Raw genomic sequence first — 20,944 nt, 5'->3', positions numbered from 1 at the left:
CAATGTAAACATTTATGAGTATACTGACGATTCGAAAGTGATTGCAAAAGTCTACTAGTTTATTCAAATAAAGAATATTTTGATTTTGATCAATTACTAATAAATTCATTTTAAGATCATGTTTTAATCTATTTTTTTAAATATAGTATGCAAAATCTGTGCAGAATAAATGAATCCCTTTGCCGTTTAATTTTATCATCTATTGCGCTTCGAGACTAATTTTGTTTAAGCGACATCTCTTTACATTTTTAAGAATTAATAACTATTGTTTTCGTAGTTCTGCGCTAGATGGCGTGAAGCACTTTTATTATTTACAAAGCAGCTATTGTTGTTGTAGAAAAACGATATACGATATTAAATTCAAAGAATTGAATTTATGTTTATGCTAATAAGTAATAATCATCAAATCACATATTATCAAGATGTTATGTTGCTAAAATACCTACCATACCCATCCATATTTTTTATTTCAAGATACATGTTATTTAAATTGAGTAAAATTTTAATAAATAAAAGGAATTTATGAATTTGTTATTGATTTTATATTTTTGTCAATATTACACATGGCTGAATCTTACATAGACAGATATACAAAATTCTTATAAAAGCTAAACTAATCATTTTATATCTAATTATATATTACAGATTTGATACAATTGTTATATAGGCATATTAGAACATTTTAGCACAGATAATAAATAAAAATAATAACAAACAAAAAACATTCAAATTACATCAACAAAAACCTATTATTTATTAGACTGAAAAGATTCATAACATAATACTTAAAGTTCTTTTTTGGTCTTAAATTAAATTACGTTTTAAAATCATTCATCAATTTTATTGACGTTTTCAAACGAATAGATATTGGTTTTCATTCTATATAACTTTTACATATTAAAAATAAAACAATAGCGGGTCAAAGAATATTATGTGGAACGAAAAAGATCTTTAATCAAAATTATCCAGAAGTTTAACTGAACGCATCCGTTCCAATGTTTTCAAACTGGTCAACCGTCTGTCTGTACCAAGTCAAAACATGTCCGATTATTTTGAAATCAATTAAATCAATATTCAATGTATTGTTAATATTTTAAAGACGATATCATCGTCATTTAATCGAAATAAAACTATCACAATCACAATGACATCATGTTCAATATAGTCGATTAACAATATTGTACCAAATGTAGTCATACCATGACTATTTTGGCATTTTAAAGCTTCTCAAAATTTAATTTAACTAAAGCTATAATTAGGATTAAATGAATCTGCAGATTGATCATGCTAAGTCATGGCTAGATCGTACCTTTGACTTATCTCGTTCCAAAACGCTCCAAATATTTTTACGCCTTCAAGGCAATTAGCAAATCACATGTTGACGCAACGTAATTTCTTATCTGGAATTCTGGATGCGAATTGGAAGCTGGGAACGACGGCTTGAGGTTCAGGTTTGTTCTCCTCTGGTTTCTCAGCGTCGCCCATTAGAGTTCTCAAGCATATCCTCATTTCAGCAGCAAACTTCTTTACCAAACGCTCCAACGAAAACAAATGTTCGTCTAAGGCCTCTGGTATTTCTTCTCGCATGAAATCAGCTAGCCTCAAAAGATATTCCACGTTCGATCCCGAAGAACCTTGGCATTCCAGTATCTGTTTTGCTATGTCAGGAAGAGGAGCGGCTCCGAGCCAGTGCCTGTTTTCCGGTACGGCGATATATAGCAGAGCATCTTTTTTGTCAGTGCAGTTTTGGCTATGGCTACTAGAAGGCGTAAAAAATGAAGGTTTGGGATGGAAATTTACCGTGTAAATCCGATATCCTCCGAGTTGGCATTCTCTTGTTGAGAGATAAGGGAGCGCTGCGTTATTTTCTGCTGCTATTAGGAAAGCCTTGCCCCATGTCACTCCCTGTAATAAAGAGAAAATTGATATAAGTTACAAATATAATTTCATGGATTTTTGTAAAAGAACATTCAAAAAGTAAGTAAATGTCGCTGTGTTGGGCAAAGCCTCTTCTAGTTTCGGAACTTGTAGTGTTCACCACGCTAAATCAAGAATAATGGGATGTACATGTGGTAGAACTAAAATATTGGTTAAAATATATTTTTCCTCACATTGTTTTTATTTACCGCCGACCACGACATGAATTGTCTACGCAAATACATAATATGCCTGCCTGAAAACTATATTTGAAATAGTAATCTTCTATTTGATTCACTTTTTTTTTTGCGTGGGTTATCTGTCCGAATACATTTTTATAGCACTGTAATCATTCATTGATTTTCTACCGAATTCAAACATACAAGTCAATTATTTCAGTAGTTTCATAATATATGTAATCAACGTATTCTAAAAACTATTCATTGCCCCATAAATTAATAAATTTCGAAAGTACTTTATATAGTTGCGGTATTGAGGAATGAAATTAGTTACGAAACAAATTAACAATTTAAGTAAGACTAGCGGTCAATTAGTGACTGACAAATATTTTCTACATCAGTGATAATTATTTACGGTAAAAATAGTCATGATTTAGTAATGAATCTAAAGTGAAAACGTAACGACAACCTTGATTTGATTTAAATCAGTTAAAGTATGAGATTCTAAATTTTCCACTGTCAGTGTTGGCAAAACATTATTTTAAACATCTGTTAAAGTATAAGATTCATAAGACATATACAGATTTCTTCAATAAATAATTATTACCAGGACACTTAATGGCAACCTTAACAATGAACCGAATTGAACAATCCAGCTTGATTCTATATCCCCAAAGTTCTTATATTGTCTAATTAAGCTATGAGATATAAGATAGTCATAACGTAAAAACTAAGAATGGCTGGTTACTAATATACCGTACAAGGGTATTAATTATTTTATTTTTTATTTATTTATTTAAACACTTTATTGTACACCACAAATTAAACAGATAAGTAAGAACTCATAAAAAAAAATAGATGGTACAACCGGCGGTCTTATCGCTTTAAAGCGATTTCTTCCAGACAACCGAGGTGATATGGAGTAGTAGCCAACAGAGAAATGGTAGGTGGTGTAAAATAGACTACATGCATAGATACAAATAATAGTATACATAAATAAACTACTACATACATATAGCTGGGTACATAAATACATTTATACATACATATATACATAGAGTCATACATAAAAACATTAGTAATATAAAGATCAATAAAATATTGTACATGATAATAAGCTGATTAATATTTAGATTATTAAATCAAGAATGCAAAATTGATCTAAATAAGGATGACTTCGAGTTACATCTATACAAATGTATGTGCCCGTAGCGCACTGTTTACTCGTTTTGATTACTAATCATACATCATAGTTTAAAAGCGTACTCGTGAAATACATATGTGTCGCAAGATTTGACTTCTCACTCGTAACTCAAAAATAATCAGTTTATACTAGATAATTTTTGACCAATGAAACTGGATGCAAAATCGAGGGGCTTGCAGGTGTCAGTCTTTAAGAAATACTTAGCCTTTTTTCTTAAGATTCCTAAGTCGTACGATTCGTAAAATCTACGACATCTTAAGGTTTTATTTTTAAGACAATTTTTAAATTGCTTGAAAAATCTATAAAACGCATTGGCGAAGATGAGACCAGTTGTTTTTTTTATTATAATAAGATTATAAAGTTACGTCTCTTTGAATAGTAGAATAAACTAAAACCGTCATTTAGCTAACTGGTTTATATTAACGCTATTATGTTCCACTTACGTCAATGTCTCTCTCGCGTCACATACCCGAGACTTTATTAGAGTAGAATCAACGAAAATCCGATTTTCGTGTAAATAGACATAAATATTTCAATAAAGACGGTGGTTTTAAATTCTAAATGTGTTATAATTTCGTCCAACGTTGGTGACGGTAAGCATCGTGATAAAATTATGTGTCCGATAAAGTTATGTCCACTAATTTGAGATTTCGATTACGAGTTGGTTTTGGACAATCTTTTGTCCAGGCCTATTTTTACGGGCATTATGGTAAAACTTGAATAATGGAAAGATATATTTCTACTTATATTATAAAGGCGTAAGTAACTGTCTGTTACTCTTTCATGGTTCATATACAGGACAAAAATTAATGAAATTTGGTATTAATCTAACTTGAACCTTGAAGGGCATAGGGTATTGTACCTAAGACTACCGATAAAAAAAATCACAAGCTAAATCACCGAACTAGTACACATGTATATTCAGATAATTGTTATTTGAACTGTATCTATACCAAAGAAGTTAAATCATTTAGCATATTCTCTTTTTAATTTTAACGTTGCTTTTGGAAAACAGTACAACTTGGCTGTACAAATTTATTTGACATTTTGTATCATTCAGTTGACCGTTTCATGTTTCGATATTAACATCTGGCGAAACAGGGTTTCGAGATCGATTTTTATCTTATCTTACATGTCTAGACAACTCTAGTTTACTTACAATAACAAAGTGAGTACATTCGTAGGCAAAGAGAAAGCTATCTATTTCGTCTGCATCTGCTGGTTTTGGAAACTTAAGTATTGGAATACTTTGGGGTATCAAATATTGTTAGTAGAGAATTTGATCCTAAGTAAATATCATAAATTTTACAAGTATTTTAAGCTGTAACTACGTATTCAGTTGATCATCATGAAATATTATATAAATGTTATCAGGGGTCAGTAAAGGGCACAGGACACTTCAGAACTCATCCTATTAATGCAGACGATTTACCCAGAAGTAACACGTAAATGGTTCCAAGATTTATAACGAAAATATTGATTTTATTAGTTATTGGTAAGCATGATTCTTTGTTGAATATGATATGGAACTATATCTCAAAGACATTTGTGTCAAATTCATTTACAAATACGATAAATACTTGAGATAGAAGGAAACCTTTGTTATAGTTCTAAAAAGAGATGTGACAAAGTTATTTTTGCGAAATCGGAGTGATGAAAGAGATGAGAATCAACTAGGTTATTATCAATTGGATGGACCTTTCTAGGTTAAAGACCTTGATGACCCGGTTATGAGATGAAGTATTACATACAATCTTATTGCATTAGAAATCGCAAACCATTCATATATAATTTTTAACTAATTTCAATTGCCTAACTATCGCGGTTCTTGAGATACGGCCTGGTGACAGTACATCGGACATACAGCAAAGTCTTATTAATAGGATCTCGTTTTTACCCATAAATATGTACTAAAACCACGGGCAAAAATCTGTACATCAAAAAAAAAAACTGGAAAATTACATAGACGTGGAACCATGGGAACAAGTACTGTATATGTACAATGTACATACACCAAATCATATCACATTATTATTGTTTATAAATAATTCATCCACGTGCGGTATGCATGATGTCTTGGTAAGATTCTACTATCGACAAGATTGTCGATAATGAGATCATTTCTCTTGTTTGTTGCATTTCTCGAGCAAAGGTTTAATTTGGGTCAGTGGCGATTATAACTGTTTATGGTCATGGGTAATTGAAATTATCGCTTTGATATTTCGTAATCATCGAAATCGTTTCATCCATTTATAAAGATATGTTTGCATTAATCTCGAGTATAAAACTTGTTACATTACTGTAAAAAAAAATAAGGAACGTTAATATCGATTTGAAACTTATAACTTTATTATACAAAAAATGTAATACAAAAAACACTTTAAATTCATTTATATAACATGATATTATGACATGAAGATAACCAGCCAGCCACTAAAGAGACACATTGCTGATAGTAATATTTTGATTAGTAACATATCATTTTTCCATATATGTAACTTTATCCATTACATAATCTCACGTTAGTAAAAACAAACATTATGGACACAAAAATGATAAAATTAATCATAATAATGAAAATATTGAATAATTCAGTTATCATCATTTTAATTGTAGTCTGCCTGCCTGATCAATGTATTCCATGCCACGGTAGCTTGCAAAAGCGATCCTGTAGTGCCTACTGAAAAGACCGGGTAGGAAAGGAAAGGAAAGGAAAGAAGAAAAGAGAGGGTACCGTTTTTTAGTGGGTATTCCGGTATACTAGAGTTCGTTCTGGCCCCTAGCGAGTCTCACATACCCGCGTAACGACTTTTTTCACACAGTACAACAAAAAATTGTCAATTTTTGCCCCTTTTTCTAGAGGCCTTGGCTTCTATATTTACATGACATTCATAAATATTTAAGACTAACCCGGTATCATTGTCTTGTATTGAATTCCTGGGTCAGCTGTTTAAAACTTGGACATTTTTTATTCCTCATATGGGTCAATGACTTGGCCTATCTTACACGGACAAATATGAGATAGCACTGTTTGCTAATTACACCTCATTCTTTTTTAAGGAAAGGACAGATAAAGCATGACGTTTTATACTAAGCTATCTCTAACAAAGGAAAAGTTTTAAAATTACACGTCACGCGTATGATGATGTGCTTATCAATGGGAAAGTTATAGATCCAATGGAATTACTTGGCATTACTGTTCAAGCTTAATTGGTCTGGATATATACGAGGGTATATAAACGAAAAAGTGTCTAGCCTCATCTCTCCATCATTAATTGCTGTTAAAATAACAAGATTATCTATTGACGCTGATACGGCTCTATTTGTATATTTAAGTTACGACTTCTGATGTTTTAAAGCAATTTTTGGGTATATGCACTCGCCATTCATACATATATTATATTGTTCTATAAGAGATCGAAATTCACGCAATCTGTGGTGTAGGATCTGAAGTTACTGTGCCGCCGTGAACGCCGATTTTGTGAATTGATTGGGACAGGAGTCGATTCGAATAATCAAAAATTCGGATAGTCGGATAGTCGATTTCCGTTCGGAATTTTTTTTTTTTGAATTTGTGATACTCGAAAAATTAATACGAAGAAAAATACACCTTCGGGCTTTCCGGTTCTAAAGACAACCACAGCGAGAGATGAGGAGTGTTCTGTGTATGTGAAGGAACCCGACATGTACATATGTGTGCAATAAAGTTCTTTATTGGTCAGTTTTCGTTAAGGTTACCCGCACCTTAACATGGAAGGTTTTATGTTAATTTTATTTAAGGTTCTGTCACGACTTCTGTAATTATTTATTAATTAATTTATTCATATTGTCTTGTACTCAGTTTATTTTTATACCTATATAGTTATTTTGGATACTTGATAAGCTCTCTTATAGTATTTATTTAAAGGTCATTTGGATAAAAGTGACATTAGTTTGTATTTACATACATTAATGAATTGTATTTACATATATATTTATCTATTATAGATCACCTCAGTATCAAAGATACGGGCTCTACTTCTAAATACACATATTCACTCATTAAGAGAAAATTATCCTGATATTTTTTTATTTCAAATTATGAAATTATTTATTATGTATCTTATGGGTATTTTGTTTAATTAGTAATTATCAGTAATTATGTCTCACTGCTATTTATTGCACATGCCCTTTATTTAGGTCATGATCAGAAGGGTGAGTAAAAATAAGTCGTTATTGTGTTGGTTATTTACATGACTCAGACTTGCGGCAGAATAAATGAGGTAGACTCAGACGAGACTCCACGAAGCCCTGCCATCGATAAATGTATAAGTAGAGCTAGATATATTATATATTGTTATATTAAATTTGTAATTAACAGAAGTAAGATATATCATAAATAAATACATAACCTTAAAATATACGAACGCAAAAAATTATCTAAAATAAAGTGGACGACTTTGTTTGTTTGTTGGAACTTCTTTAAATCAAATCCTATCCTGCCTAGAAATCAACAAACAAGAGATGCGTCGTTGAGACTAGGTTTTCATCATTTCTTTTTAAATTTTAAACTTTCAGTCTTTGTTTTCAAAAAAACAATTCCCTGATCAGCGAGGATAGAAGCATGGTGTACAAAAACCCAGATCTTAAAACAGCGCATCCTTAATTGTAAAAGCAAAAATTATTAACTTCATAACAGGATTTTCCTTCAACAACACATATATTCCTCGAAAGATACGTCTGGTAATTTTAGAAAGTAAAACTTACAGAGTAATTTAATTACTACAACGGCTTTTCCTTTAAAGTAACAGTCATAGATGGGGGTTCCCTGTAAGCATTTAATTTCAAGATAACATAGCATGTAGATGATGTAATCAGGTTATTACTTAATATGGCGGTGTAATATTTGCAACCCATAAAATAACGCGTAGCAAAATCCAAACCGACTTATCGAGTCAACACACACTAAAGAAGGAATTGTCGAAATTATACCCTTTAGGGGGTAAATTAGTAAACCTTGCACGCGAGCAAAGCCGCTGACAAGGTGCGTATTCTACATATATAATATTGACGTTTAAACAGTTGTCAATAAGAAACAGTTAAGAGATGTGTTACCATTTGAGACACGTGGTAGCATCTATCACGTGGCCGTACTTTTTTTCCCTGCAAGTTAAATTTGTTAGAACACGCGTTGTATTTTTGTTTTGCATTTGTTTTGTTTAAATCATAAATAAGCATGTAAACGGAAGTAGTCGTACGAAGATGCGTAAACAACGTGTTTTAATGATCAAAAACAATTTTTTATGCCAATTCTTTTTATAAATATTTTACAACTTCTATGTGTGCCAAATGACCACATACTGTTCATACGAGAGATTTAAAAACAACAGATGTGTATCAACGTTTTGGTAATTAAATTAACATTAATTCACTATATTGTTCCCTCAGAAATACGTCGTTAATAAGACTATTCGTCGTTAAAAAAATACTTGTCTTGTTCCATCGAAATTTAATTGAAGTCTGGTATTTTATTGTTATTTTTTTGTATATTATATTTTTAATAAAATACTGCGAATAACTTAAAGCGTACTAAAGGTGAAACGTCTGATAATATTTATTTCAATACGATATGTATTTAACATTGCGATACAATAATTTTCGCGAAATCTTTAATACAAACTTATTAACATCACCTACGAAATTATAAATAGCCAATATAACGAATAGAATATTTCTACGAATGTATATATGGAAGAGTGCCCATTGGAATGAAAAATATCTATTTTTGTAAACATTAAGATTACATGCCAACTCGCTTTTGTGGTCTTACGGTTAAAATATTTGTATAAAACCTTGAATAGTTGTTAATCGTTTATTCAACATAACTATTTAAATTTACAATTAAGTGTGAAAACTATTTCAATATTTATAGTGATGACATTTGACGTTTACATTTCAACCTTTTTGGTGCGATTAATTTTTTTTTTGGTTATTCATGAACACGTGATAAATTGAGGTATTTTATTGATCTGTCATTGATAGTACAAAACATAGTAAAACCCTGACATTGTCAATGGGCTGCCAACAATGAAACAACTTGATATTACGTATCACATGCGCGTTGTACAGGGTGATTCATGAATTAGGAATTAAAATGTATATTACTTGAACAAAAACATACCGGGTTAGTAGCGTTTTTGGCATAATTTTAGTCTTTAATGCTCCTTTGTTTTGGTGATGTTTTTATGTTTATCGAAAGACTTCATCTCTATTAATTTTTATGGATACTCGTTCAGCAATAATAATTTATATAGTTAACAGATTTTTAGTATGCGGTAATATGATATGATTTTTAAAAACTCGGACAGATATATTTACGATTGACGCGTTTAAAGTAACACTTGAGGTTTAAGAATTTATTTTTAAAAAGACAGATTCACTTACATGAGAACAGTATGATAAATATAACAATAACAAAAAATATATTCGCCTTATAGATACTTCGTTAACCGAATAAAATATAGTAAAATAGCTGTGTGTATTTTAATTGCTACAAAAGTGGGTATTCTCTAAAATATATTTTGAGAGTTGAGTTAAAGTAACTCTTCCGATTTATAATCTATTTAAATAAATGCTGGAAACCACTCACTAATTATTCACGGAATCTTGATAAGTAAAACAAATGCAAATTTCAAATTTAGCAGATATGGTCCTGTGGACATCCGCTAAGAACAGCTTTTATGAAACTCGGAGCGTAGTTTTGTAAAGGGGTAAAAAGAGGGTTGGAAGATTGTTTTGGCGGATAAAGATAAAGCTACAGTGTCAGCTAGCTAGTACCAGTATAGATTAAGTGATTGAAATAAAAGAGTCGAGATGGCCCAGTGGTTAGAACGCGTGCATCTTAACCGATGATTGCGGGTTCAAACCCAGGCAAGCACCGTTGATTCGAAGGAAAACATCGTGAGGCAACCTACATGTGACAAATTTCATAGAAATTCTGCCACATGTGTATTCCACCAACCCGCATTGAAACAGCGTGGTGAAATAGGTTCCAAACCTTCTCCTCAAAGGGAGAGGAGGCCGTTAGCCCAGCAGTGGGAATTTACAGGCTGTTGATGTTGATTATGTTGATTTAAATATGAATCAAAAAGAGAAAATGTATAACATAACACACAAAGATACAGACGAATACCTAAGCATTTTTTTTAAATCGGAAGGAATACCATGTCAATGATCGTTTTCAAGGATCCAAGTGACTTTATTTTTTTCGATATAATCCGGTAAACATTTACGATAAACGTGTTAAAATTAGATTAAGTGTGTCTAGACAGAATAAGATCTTTGATATAAATTTTGCACTGTCATTTAGACAATTGAACATATCACCAAAAACCCCTTTGACGGGAACAATTTCAGAATCTTTTGTTAGATATGATATATTGTTTTTGTCTTGTTCTTTTTGTTTTCCAATGTATTATTTTAATATGATTTTGATTGGCAGACTGGCGATGGATACTTGATGGTCGTAGACATTGGCATTGTACGGAATGCTGATCATTTCTTCAACCAACTAAGCGATTACTGATTGCGACTTTGAGAATTTTAAGTCACCTGTAGTTAAATATTATTTATAATAAAATTTAGTAACCTTATGATTTAATACTTGAAATGGTTACGTTTATTTTTGTATACCTATACCAACTTACTGATTGTCAAATAAATACTTTAAAGCTAAGAAGAAACTCAACCGAATTTTTATTGGCTATAAACATAGCTTTTTAGGAACGGAACAGTGATTCTATGTGGAATAATTACTAGTTCCTTGCCCGTTGTTCTTGATAGAATCTACTTTCCAAAGCGGTGGTAGCTTCACTTCATACCGTTGTTAAATGACGATTCAAAAAAGCCTACTTGCATAAAGTATGTTTAGACAGATATTTTTGATTTATGGGTAGGTTTAACAGCTCGTACCATATTTTATATAATATTTTTTGTATAGGACAATAGCAAAGAATATTATCTTTTGTCTCACCCTTAATGACCTATTATAAATAGCAAGTTCAATATTTAACATTAATACCATTGTTTGATATAATAACAAGACCCTTCTCATCCACGGCTAATAAAATATTTACTGTTATACACACACTGGACATCCGCGAAACGTTTGATAACATTACAGAGATAATATTATGGTCTATTAAAAAAATAATGATTTTACACTAGACTGTTTTTAATTGGACTTTCTTTGATAACACTGCCGGATAGGTTTCGACGATGCTTACGAACGAACGTGTTATCACTTACGTAAATACAAACATTTGTATAAACTTGATAGCGCTTTTTAAAACATTTTTGACTTTTCGAAGACAATTTACAAATTAGGCTTGGTAAATACTGATACTTTTGTTGGGTACAAAAGGACTGAAGAATTCTTATTAAGGAACATTCTTAGCAAAAGAACCTTAGAAGGTATTACTGATACAATATAAGGTACATGCCTCGGAATACAGGAAATTTCTTGTAACATTTCTCTAATCCAACATTCAAACCAGCAATAATTTCAGTAAATTGTGTCCTGTTTATTGCCGAGTCTTGTAGAAGTAATAAAAAGCGAAGAATAAAATATGCCCAAGAGCGTAAAGTAATGCTCGAAATTGAATTAGGGAATTAATGTAATAATTATGTGAGACATTACTTCAACAGTTTGATCCACATTTTTACTCCCTACTTTCTCCTGATATTGACCAGGATTTGCTTTATGACTTCAAGTAAAACAAGCTCATATAGTTCCTGTTACCTGCGCGATACTATTTGAACAAAACATATTAAAAAAAATAAGATATATCAATCACGACAGCAGTTATTTGGATTTGAAAATTAAGTGGTTATGAGTCTAATGAATGAGATATTGATTCATACTAGTTAAACCACTTGAAAATATTACATATCGTACGATAGAATAAGCGTACAAAATCTTGAGTAACACACTACAAATATAAAATGTAAATAAAACGGTGAGAGAGTCACGTGTCTTGGCCCGACACTGTCACGCCAATGGCAATTCGCAAATCGGCGGATGCAATTGATTTCATCCCGCCTGACACGAACATCGGTTCGCTACACTTCAAGACTTTTATTAAAATTATTTACTACTGTGGAGTGTAATCTTATATATTGATAGCGATTTTTGTCCATAATACATGTAGAGAAAAGCTCCAGTAATCGATGTGCAGAAAATTAAAGAGGATTATTGAAAGGACTTGTAGAAAGCGGCACTATAAAAAAATTAAAACAAGAGTAGTCGTCAGCTAGCAATGAAAAGAAATCAAAACATGGTTTTGAAATGTCTAAAAATCTGTTAAACGAGAAGTTAGCGGGCGACCCACTATTGTATATAAATATTACACAAAATTAAACTACAAGTTTTTCAATTACATGTCATAATTTAACAATTACAATGAGTACGATTGTATTTACAAAAATCGCATAGAATTACTAAAGTGAGACTATAAATGTCGTTGAAACTAAATTTTTGATAAATAATATAATTTTTTGTTCATAAATTGAAATGGTTTTCCGTTTAAATTTATATCAAGAGTACATATTTATTTATGGTTATATATTTCATATTCATATGAAATATGTATATATCCATTTAAGAACTAAATATCCTTCGGTAATTATAACAGGACAGTGGTGTTCCCGGAGAGAGAACAATTTACATAATTTACATTAAGATTAATTAATAATAAACAAAGATAATGCTACGTCTTGTCTTGTCTTGTCGCATTATCTCAAGTAAGACAATAATATTAAGTTTATTTACTTACAGATAAAAAAAAAAACATTTCAATGTTTTTATATGTTGCTCACATGTTGAATACGTAATACAGCAAAACATAAACAATTCTTTATATTTTTATCAAATTTACCTACTTTCCTTATTTATTTGCAGATTATTTTTTTTAGTAATTATTGTTGTGAGGTTTTAATCATGGACGTGGACTGATATAGAGAATGAGGACGAACAAAGAAAGGATGGATTGTGTAAAGAAGATATAGCTGGAAAGAATGTTACTTGTGAGATGACGTCAAACAGAGAAGTATGGAAGAAGAACAAATGCTGCGCCGACCCCGAATAAAGGTGGAATAAGTCGAGATGGCCCAGTGGTTAAAACGCCTGCATCTTAACCGATGATTGCGGGTTCAAACCCAGGCAAGCACCGCTGTTTCATGTGCTTAATTTGTCTTTATAATTCATCTCATGCTCAGCGGTGAAGGAAAACATCGTGAGGAAGGATCATGTGCATTCCACCAACCCGCATTGAAACAGCGTGGTGGAATATGTTCCAAACCTTCTCCTCAAAGGGAGAGGAGGCCTTTAGCCCAGCAGTGGGAATTTACAGGCTGTTGTTGATGTTGTTGTTGTTGTTGTTGTTGTTGAAGGAGAATGAGGATGATGATGATCGCAATAAGTAATTTTTTTTAAAACGCTAAATTAAAAGTGATTCATATGAAGGAAACGAAATTAGGTTACAGATGACTGATAAGCAGAACGCAAATATTATAAAGAGGACGTTATTGTTAATCAAGGCGCAGAATATAGAAAAAAAAATCAGGCGTATAAACCGTGTCAATTTTGATGTTAATTAAATCGTATACATGCTGTATTGGACCAATGCATTTTCAATTTTTTCAATTCGTAATCGACTAGAGGTTATCAGAAAACATCTGACGCTAATTCTCGTATTTATACAATTGTCAGTGTAATCGGTTCAACGATCCAGAATGCTACAATAACAAAGTTGTTTTTAAAAACAAATTTCATGTATTTCGATCGAAATTAATGTTTCTTTGTTTACCCGCTCACGATTCTGTAACGCTAATACGATTGGTTAGAATCCCGCGCGACTTTGTATATCATTAATTTGATTGGTTGTTATTTTAGTTGTTGACTTGCAATATAGGACATACATATCACAATAAATAGATGGCGCTCTAGTTGCACTGAATAATTGTTTACCAACAAAACAGCTGTATTTAATGTTATTCATTATAAGTTCTTTGTTTCGTCGATCGTATTTTCTGTTTCATACTAGTTTCGATATGTCCTTTCCAGAGATAACAACTGAATACTTCAGAGAAATTATTTATTTTATTATTGATTCGTGATAAGAGAGAGTACACGATAGGCAGTGTTGGGCATTAATCAAGCAATTGTCAATTATTTTATTAATTGACTAAAAAAGTAATTGCAATTAAATTAATTACAATTAAATTAATCGCAATTACACTTTTAATTGCACCTTGCAATTAAATTAATTTGATTAACGTATGTCAATTGCAACTTACAATAAAATAATTGCAATTAACTTTTTCAATTGTTTTATAAAACAATTAAAACTAACAATTAACTTTATATATCAAAATGAAATAAGTAAAGATTAAGGAAAATTAAGCTATAAGTATTAGATTTCAGACGAAAAAAAATGTGGTCAAAGGCTCTTTAAGTATAGCTTATTTTTTCTAAATCTCTCTTTCCACAGAAAAAAAAGTGTTTATTTTTATATTATATAATATAAAGTTGCATTGATCAATATTTCCGCAGCGTAGGTGTAAAACAAAAACATTTCAAGTCGTCGTCTTCGTTCAAGTCTTTTATTGGTTGCTAACATATTTATTTAACTACATGAAAAGATGGGGGGCACTATTCTACTACCCGGAACCACACGGGTATATTGTATATTTATATGTACCAGCTTTATATTATAGCAGTATTTTTAATTGTTATTTTTTAATTAAAATTAACAAAACAATTAAAAATTAATTAATTGTTAACTGTTACTAATACAGTTAACAATTAATTAATTGTTAGTTGTGATTTTCCACAATTACAATTGATTAATTGTTAACTGTATTAGTAACAATTAACAATTAATTAATTGTTAATCTTTAATTGTTCTTGCAATTAAAATTTGCCCAACACTGACGATAGGTTTGACATTTGAAACGCAATACAAAACTAAAACATCTTACAACACTGACCAATATAGTCCATTATTGAATTATGATTAGAAACACACATGATTGTGCCTAATTAGAAATCGAAATCTCTGTTACGACCTTGACTTTTTATTTCTATTCGCGAGGATTTTATAATTGATTATAAAAAACAGTCATATCAATTTGAAAAAATAAATCCTTTAATTTTTTTCTATTAATTAAAATCAACAGAGGAATTTCAATTTTAGGAGCAAAAATTAATAATGTTTTAAAGGTCAAAATCGTAATTACAGATTATTTTTTCGATTCCTTTGTCGTAAATGTTACATATAGTTATTTAAATAAGTCCAAAGTCATACTTTAAAACAAATAAGTTTATACGTGACAAATCTACGAAAATCCTATGTCATTAAGGATACGATTTTAATATTAAAATATATAACAATGGCTGTCATAAGAAGCGCTCGTCACGTTATGGATAAAGGATAATTAGATACGAACGACATTATTGCGTATAATACATGTATATAATAATAAACTACATGTGTCAACTGACACGTGCTGATAAATACGTCTCGGATATGCGATATGCGCAGGCGCATATTTCGAAACTATTTTGATGTCTTATGTATTTAATGGAAATAATTGTTGATTCAGCGTTGGTTGGTTGTTGAACTAACCTGCGTTTGTCTTTTTTATAGTTTTTTTTTATGAGAGGTGGCTAGTTAGGTTTCAACAAATATACTATTTGCATATATTGATATTTTAACCGACGGCAGTACACTAGGAGTACATAATTGGATGATGACTGAACAAACACACAAACATTTTTAGTAACTCCGTGATTAAGATATGGTTTAGTCAAACTAAATATGCCATTTAATATACATAATTTCATTATTACATTAAAATTTATTGAAATATGTACTTGACTTAAAACAGAGTCAGTCGACCAAGTTAAGGGTAGCGATGTTTCACGAATGTACCTGAGGGTAGTACGAAAGGTGCTCTTTACTCAATACAAAGTCGCTGGATACAAGTGGCTATCCCTATATATCTTTATTTGATATATATCTGTCATAAAATAAAGGATTATAAGCTACAAATGACCTTGATAATTGACTTGATTTCATAATCGTTTCGGAATTAAATATACGCACTTCTAAAACTTTTGAAGTCTGTTTTATTCTTTGTATACGATCTTTAAAAAACTAAAGTTAAATCTTCGCAAAATATATAAGTGCTGGAAGAAATTACGAGAGCTAATTCGTAGTGGATTTTAGGAGATCAAGCTCTTATAATCTTCTAAATATATGAGGTATGTGTACTACACTACACATTTCCTATATCTGACGCAATTTTTTGAGGCCATATTGATTCGCCGTGTGTCCGTGAGCAGATTATAAATATAATTAATAATAATTACCTCCTTATCTTCTATAAGAGTGGCAACACGACCAGGCTGAAACAAATAATTGTCATTAAAGCGATGTTTATATAAATCATTTTAAGTAACTTTTCGTGTAATCATTATCATTAAATACATAAACAATGTACGTACGTATAATTTTGTTTTTCATTTTAGTACGGTTTTGCGAAAGTGCCTACATTGAGTACAAGCAAAAAAATCTATTTGTACTGATTAAAGAGAAGTTTCTTCGTGCGTTGTGTATGTATGCTTAGAATGTTATATCTGTTAAAGTGATATATAACACACATTTATCTATATATAATAAAATATAACATTCTTAATTTGTTTTGATATTTAGTAGAACACATTCATGAGGTGTCAATCTGTCTGTTTGTCTTTTCCCCATATAACAAGAGAAGCAGGGGCGACTGCTTGTACGTAATAGGTAAATAAACGAAAGCAACGCACACAATGGATTTCGTAGACTGTGCAGCACATGTTATACTCATATTGTTGATGGAGTATTGTGACCAATTAGATTGTAAGTTGACATGGACCTTGGACAGAGAATTATAATTACTTTCTTAATAAGTAATATACAAATTAAATAATCCTTGTCACATTATATTTATTTAATAATAACTTATCTTTGATATGCAAACATTATGATCTTTGTTGTAAAATGCATTTAGACAATTTTTTGTTGAGAGAATACATTTGTAAGTACACACATAAATTCTGAATTTTTCTTAAATTAACTCTTAAAGTTTTTATTACGAAAAATTAGAATCATTAAAAAATAAAAAGTACTAATAGATTAGTCAACAAAAATTATAATCAAATGTTTTTGAAACATGAGTACTTTATATAAATTGTGAAATCAGTAAATACAATATACTAACTTAAATCAAAGTGTTGAATTACATTAGTAAATAGGCTTCAAATTTAAGTGATTGTATGCATTAATTTTATTTAAATAAATATGATTTCTGCTATTAATGTTTGATCACTTTGAATTAAGTGCTGTACAATACCATTAAGTAATTCAAATGCATAACTTTTATCTAATGTAAATATAAAATACAAAGTACATATAAAGTATTGTATAAATACATATAAATAGTTCAATGAATGTTGTGTATGCTTTAACCTACCCTTTCTTTACCCTAAGGGCACATAAGGTATATGGGGCACATATTATTTAAGTTTAAAAGTCAACGGGGCACAGAGTACTAAATACAATAATATTTTAGATATTATACCATTTTGACAAGACCATTGTGTTTTAATTATTGTCATAGGTCAAATTTTTCAAATTCGATTAATTGCACAAATTGCAACGAAACCTATGAATAAAATCTTAAACAAAAAGCCGTCTTCTAATCTTATTAGCAAGCCAATTATAAGACAATTCATGGTTATCACTGGATAACAAATATCAGTGATAAAATTAGCAAATATTTGTAACTGAATATTATTTTTGGTTTTGAGGGTGACAAACCTTCCCAGACCTCGTCTGTCTAGACGAAGACATAGGTTTTAAAGCAAGTTATTTATTATTTTTTATGCTGTGTATATATCTCGTCCATTCCAATTTATTGGGTCAATCAGTATAATTTATTATTTAATTATTAATAACAGATGTTTGTAATAATACCTATTACTTTTGCCTTCTTCGGGTAATTAAGTTGACCCACAAAGATAAAACTGTATGAAAAATATTTAACAGGGATTTGTTTCTAAGTCGGAATTATTATTTACTAACGTCATGAATACAGAAGTAACGGTCTATCAGTTTTTTAAAACCACTTAACTTTCTTATTGTAGTCACTTTGTAAATATTTCAAAGGATGGAGTATAAAGTAAAATAGGAAAATTGCTTAGTTTTATACATAATTTGTGAACTAAATAAATCAGTTTATATAAAACAATCTAAAATAAAGAATAGGTCAATCAATCATAAAATTTAATTTATTTTATTCTGACCTAGGGACAAACTGTTTATCCAGCTTATTATATAATTATTCAATCTTATTACTCTTTCATTAACTTGTTTCACTCTTATTATCATTTCATTCATGTTTTGCTTGGCAGTTTTTACAAAATAGTTTTTTTTTTTTATATCTAACAGTGAGATATAAGATTTATATTGAATATACTGATATTTAGTAGACACTTGTATACTAATTAAAACTATTTGATGTGTATTTTAATAATTTTCCTTGTATTTGTGATATTGTGTATTTTTTATTATAAAATACTACTTGATGGTAATGGAATAGGTTCTATAAATTGTTGAAATTATCTTTTAAGTATAATTAGCTAGTAGAAAAACTTATGAAAAAAATATTATTATTTTTTAATTCACTCATTTTCATAGTGTGTATTTTAATAGTCAAACTTTTAAAATAACGAGCCAACGAAACGGAAGTCCCGTAAGGTGAAAGGTCTGACAAATATTGCATCAGAAAGATGCATCAAAATTTAAGCAATGGCTGTTACATTAAAAATTATGAGCGTTTATCACAGCACGCGTTTTATCTTTTTAAATTTTATTTTAATGCAGTATTGTAACAATTTAACGTATGATTTATCTAAATAAAAATAGTATGTTTTTTATTTAAAAAATCTTGTAATATACCTTTGATTCGGTTCCTCTATGCGTGGTGTTCCCCTGCCAAAATCTTCTAGAAAATCCTTTTACATATCCCGTGACTGACTTCTGGTATTCAAAGCCAGGGTTCCAGCAAAGGGAACCGTAGCCGAAAACCCAGAAAGGTTCACGTCGCACTACTTCTTCGACATTTTCTTCCGTTGCGAAACTCATATTTGACTTTTTTTTCTGTATTCTTTATTTAAAAAAATAATTCCTGAAATCCGCGACTTACTCAGAAAATCACCTTGTAGATCAACACTAATTTCGAATGTAGAGTAAGTGAAAGCGGATAAAGAATGCCACGGATATAGATTTAACACACGTTTTTAATTCACTTTATTATTCTACTTGTGTCTCATTGTGGGTATTTGAAATACGCGAGTTTTAAAATAATTTATCATTATAAATGCAAAGCGTCATGTGATATAAGTCGTTCCATTGCGCTATACAATTGTAAACTGACGTTTTTTCACCCGCTCATTTCAGCTGTCACTTCCATTTCCGCATCGGTCACAAGACGTTCCTTTTTATGCATAGTATGTTTTTCATAACAATAAAAAAGCTGTGAGCTGTAGATCTTGTTTACATAATAAATCCTAAATTAAATCTACCTCAAACTTCTTCTAATTGATTTTTTTATAAATATACTTTTCCAGGTCATATTCTTATCACCAGTGATAAATTTGCGTTAAGTTTTAAAATTTTGCCTTCTTGGGATGTAAGGGGGCGCAGGGATGTAAGGGGGCGCAAATTACATCTTAGCGCCTCAAGCCAACCTCACCTGCCCGTGGTGCATCCTGCCAACTAGCAAACGAGGCTCTGGCGACCGAATTATGTCGGTATAACCATCAAAATAAACGTAGCTAAATACCACAGGCCGATGACGGGCTGCAGCGTCACCGGTGCGAGTAGCTACGTTCTATCGCGATCGCCAACACGCCTGCCCAGCGTGGCGATTATGGGCAATATCCTCTATATGCAGCACTCACACAAGCCACGGCCCCCAGTTCCCGGCAGCCCCGCTATTCCTCGTCATGGTGGCGATGATGGTAACGGCGGGACGGGGGGTGCTAAGAATCACCGGGCTACGGGAGGCCACCACAACCGACTGACCCTTGCGACGTACAACGGACGCACGCTACGGCTCGACTCGCATCTGGCGCAACTTGAGGTAGAACTTGGGAAAATTAGGTGGCACATATTAGGGTTATGTGAAGTCCGGAGAGAGGGAGAGGACACCGTAACCCTCGATTCGGGCCACCTAATGTACTTCCGAGAGGGAGATTAACAATCCCAAGGTGGCGTTGGGTTTCTGGTAAATAAGTCCCTAGCTGACAAAGTTGTGGAAATCTCCAGTGTGTCGAACAGGGTTGCGTACCTCATAATAAAGTTCACCGAGAGGTACAGCCTCAAGGTAGTGCAAGCGTACGCACCGATCTCGACACACTCGGACGATGAAGTGGAAGAATTGTTTGATGATATATCGAAGGCCCTCCACTTCACCACGAAAACCCACTACAACGTTGTCATGGGGGACTTTAACGCTAAAGTGGGAGTACAGAATTGCAGCGAATCGGTAGTAGGACCCCATG

General features: G+C 31.5%; 1 protein-coding gene across 1 annotated transcript; it reads right to left on the bottom strand.

The window, feature by feature from the left end:
• Positions 1 to 523: 523 nt before the first annotated feature.
• LOC124538887 (putative glutathione-specific gamma-glutamylcyclotransferase 2) lies at positions 524 to 19,819 on the bottom strand. Its single transcript, XM_047116137.1, has 3 exons — positions 19,338 to 19,819; positions 16,712 to 16,747; positions 524 to 1,905 (listed from the first exon to the last, which is right to left on the bottom strand). The coding sequence occupies exons 1-3, from the start codon at positions 19,521 to 19,523 to the stop codon at positions 1,372 to 1,374; spliced, it is 756 nt and encodes a 251-aa protein (XP_046972093.1). The 5' UTR covers positions 19,524 to 19,819; the 3' UTR covers positions 524 to 1,371.
• Between the last annotated feature and the right edge of the window lie 1,125 nt (positions 19,820 to 20,944).

This window comes from Vanessa cardui, chromosome 21 (assembly GCF_905220365.1).
Source record: "Vanessa cardui chromosome 21, ilVanCard2.1, whole genome shotgun sequence".
Lineage (NCBI taxonomy): Eukaryota > Metazoa > Arthropoda > Insecta > Lepidoptera > Nymphalidae > Vanessa > Vanessa cardui.
The sequence above is the reverse complement of the archived record's forward strand: the minus strand, read 5'-3'. Positions and strand labels throughout refer to the sequence as shown.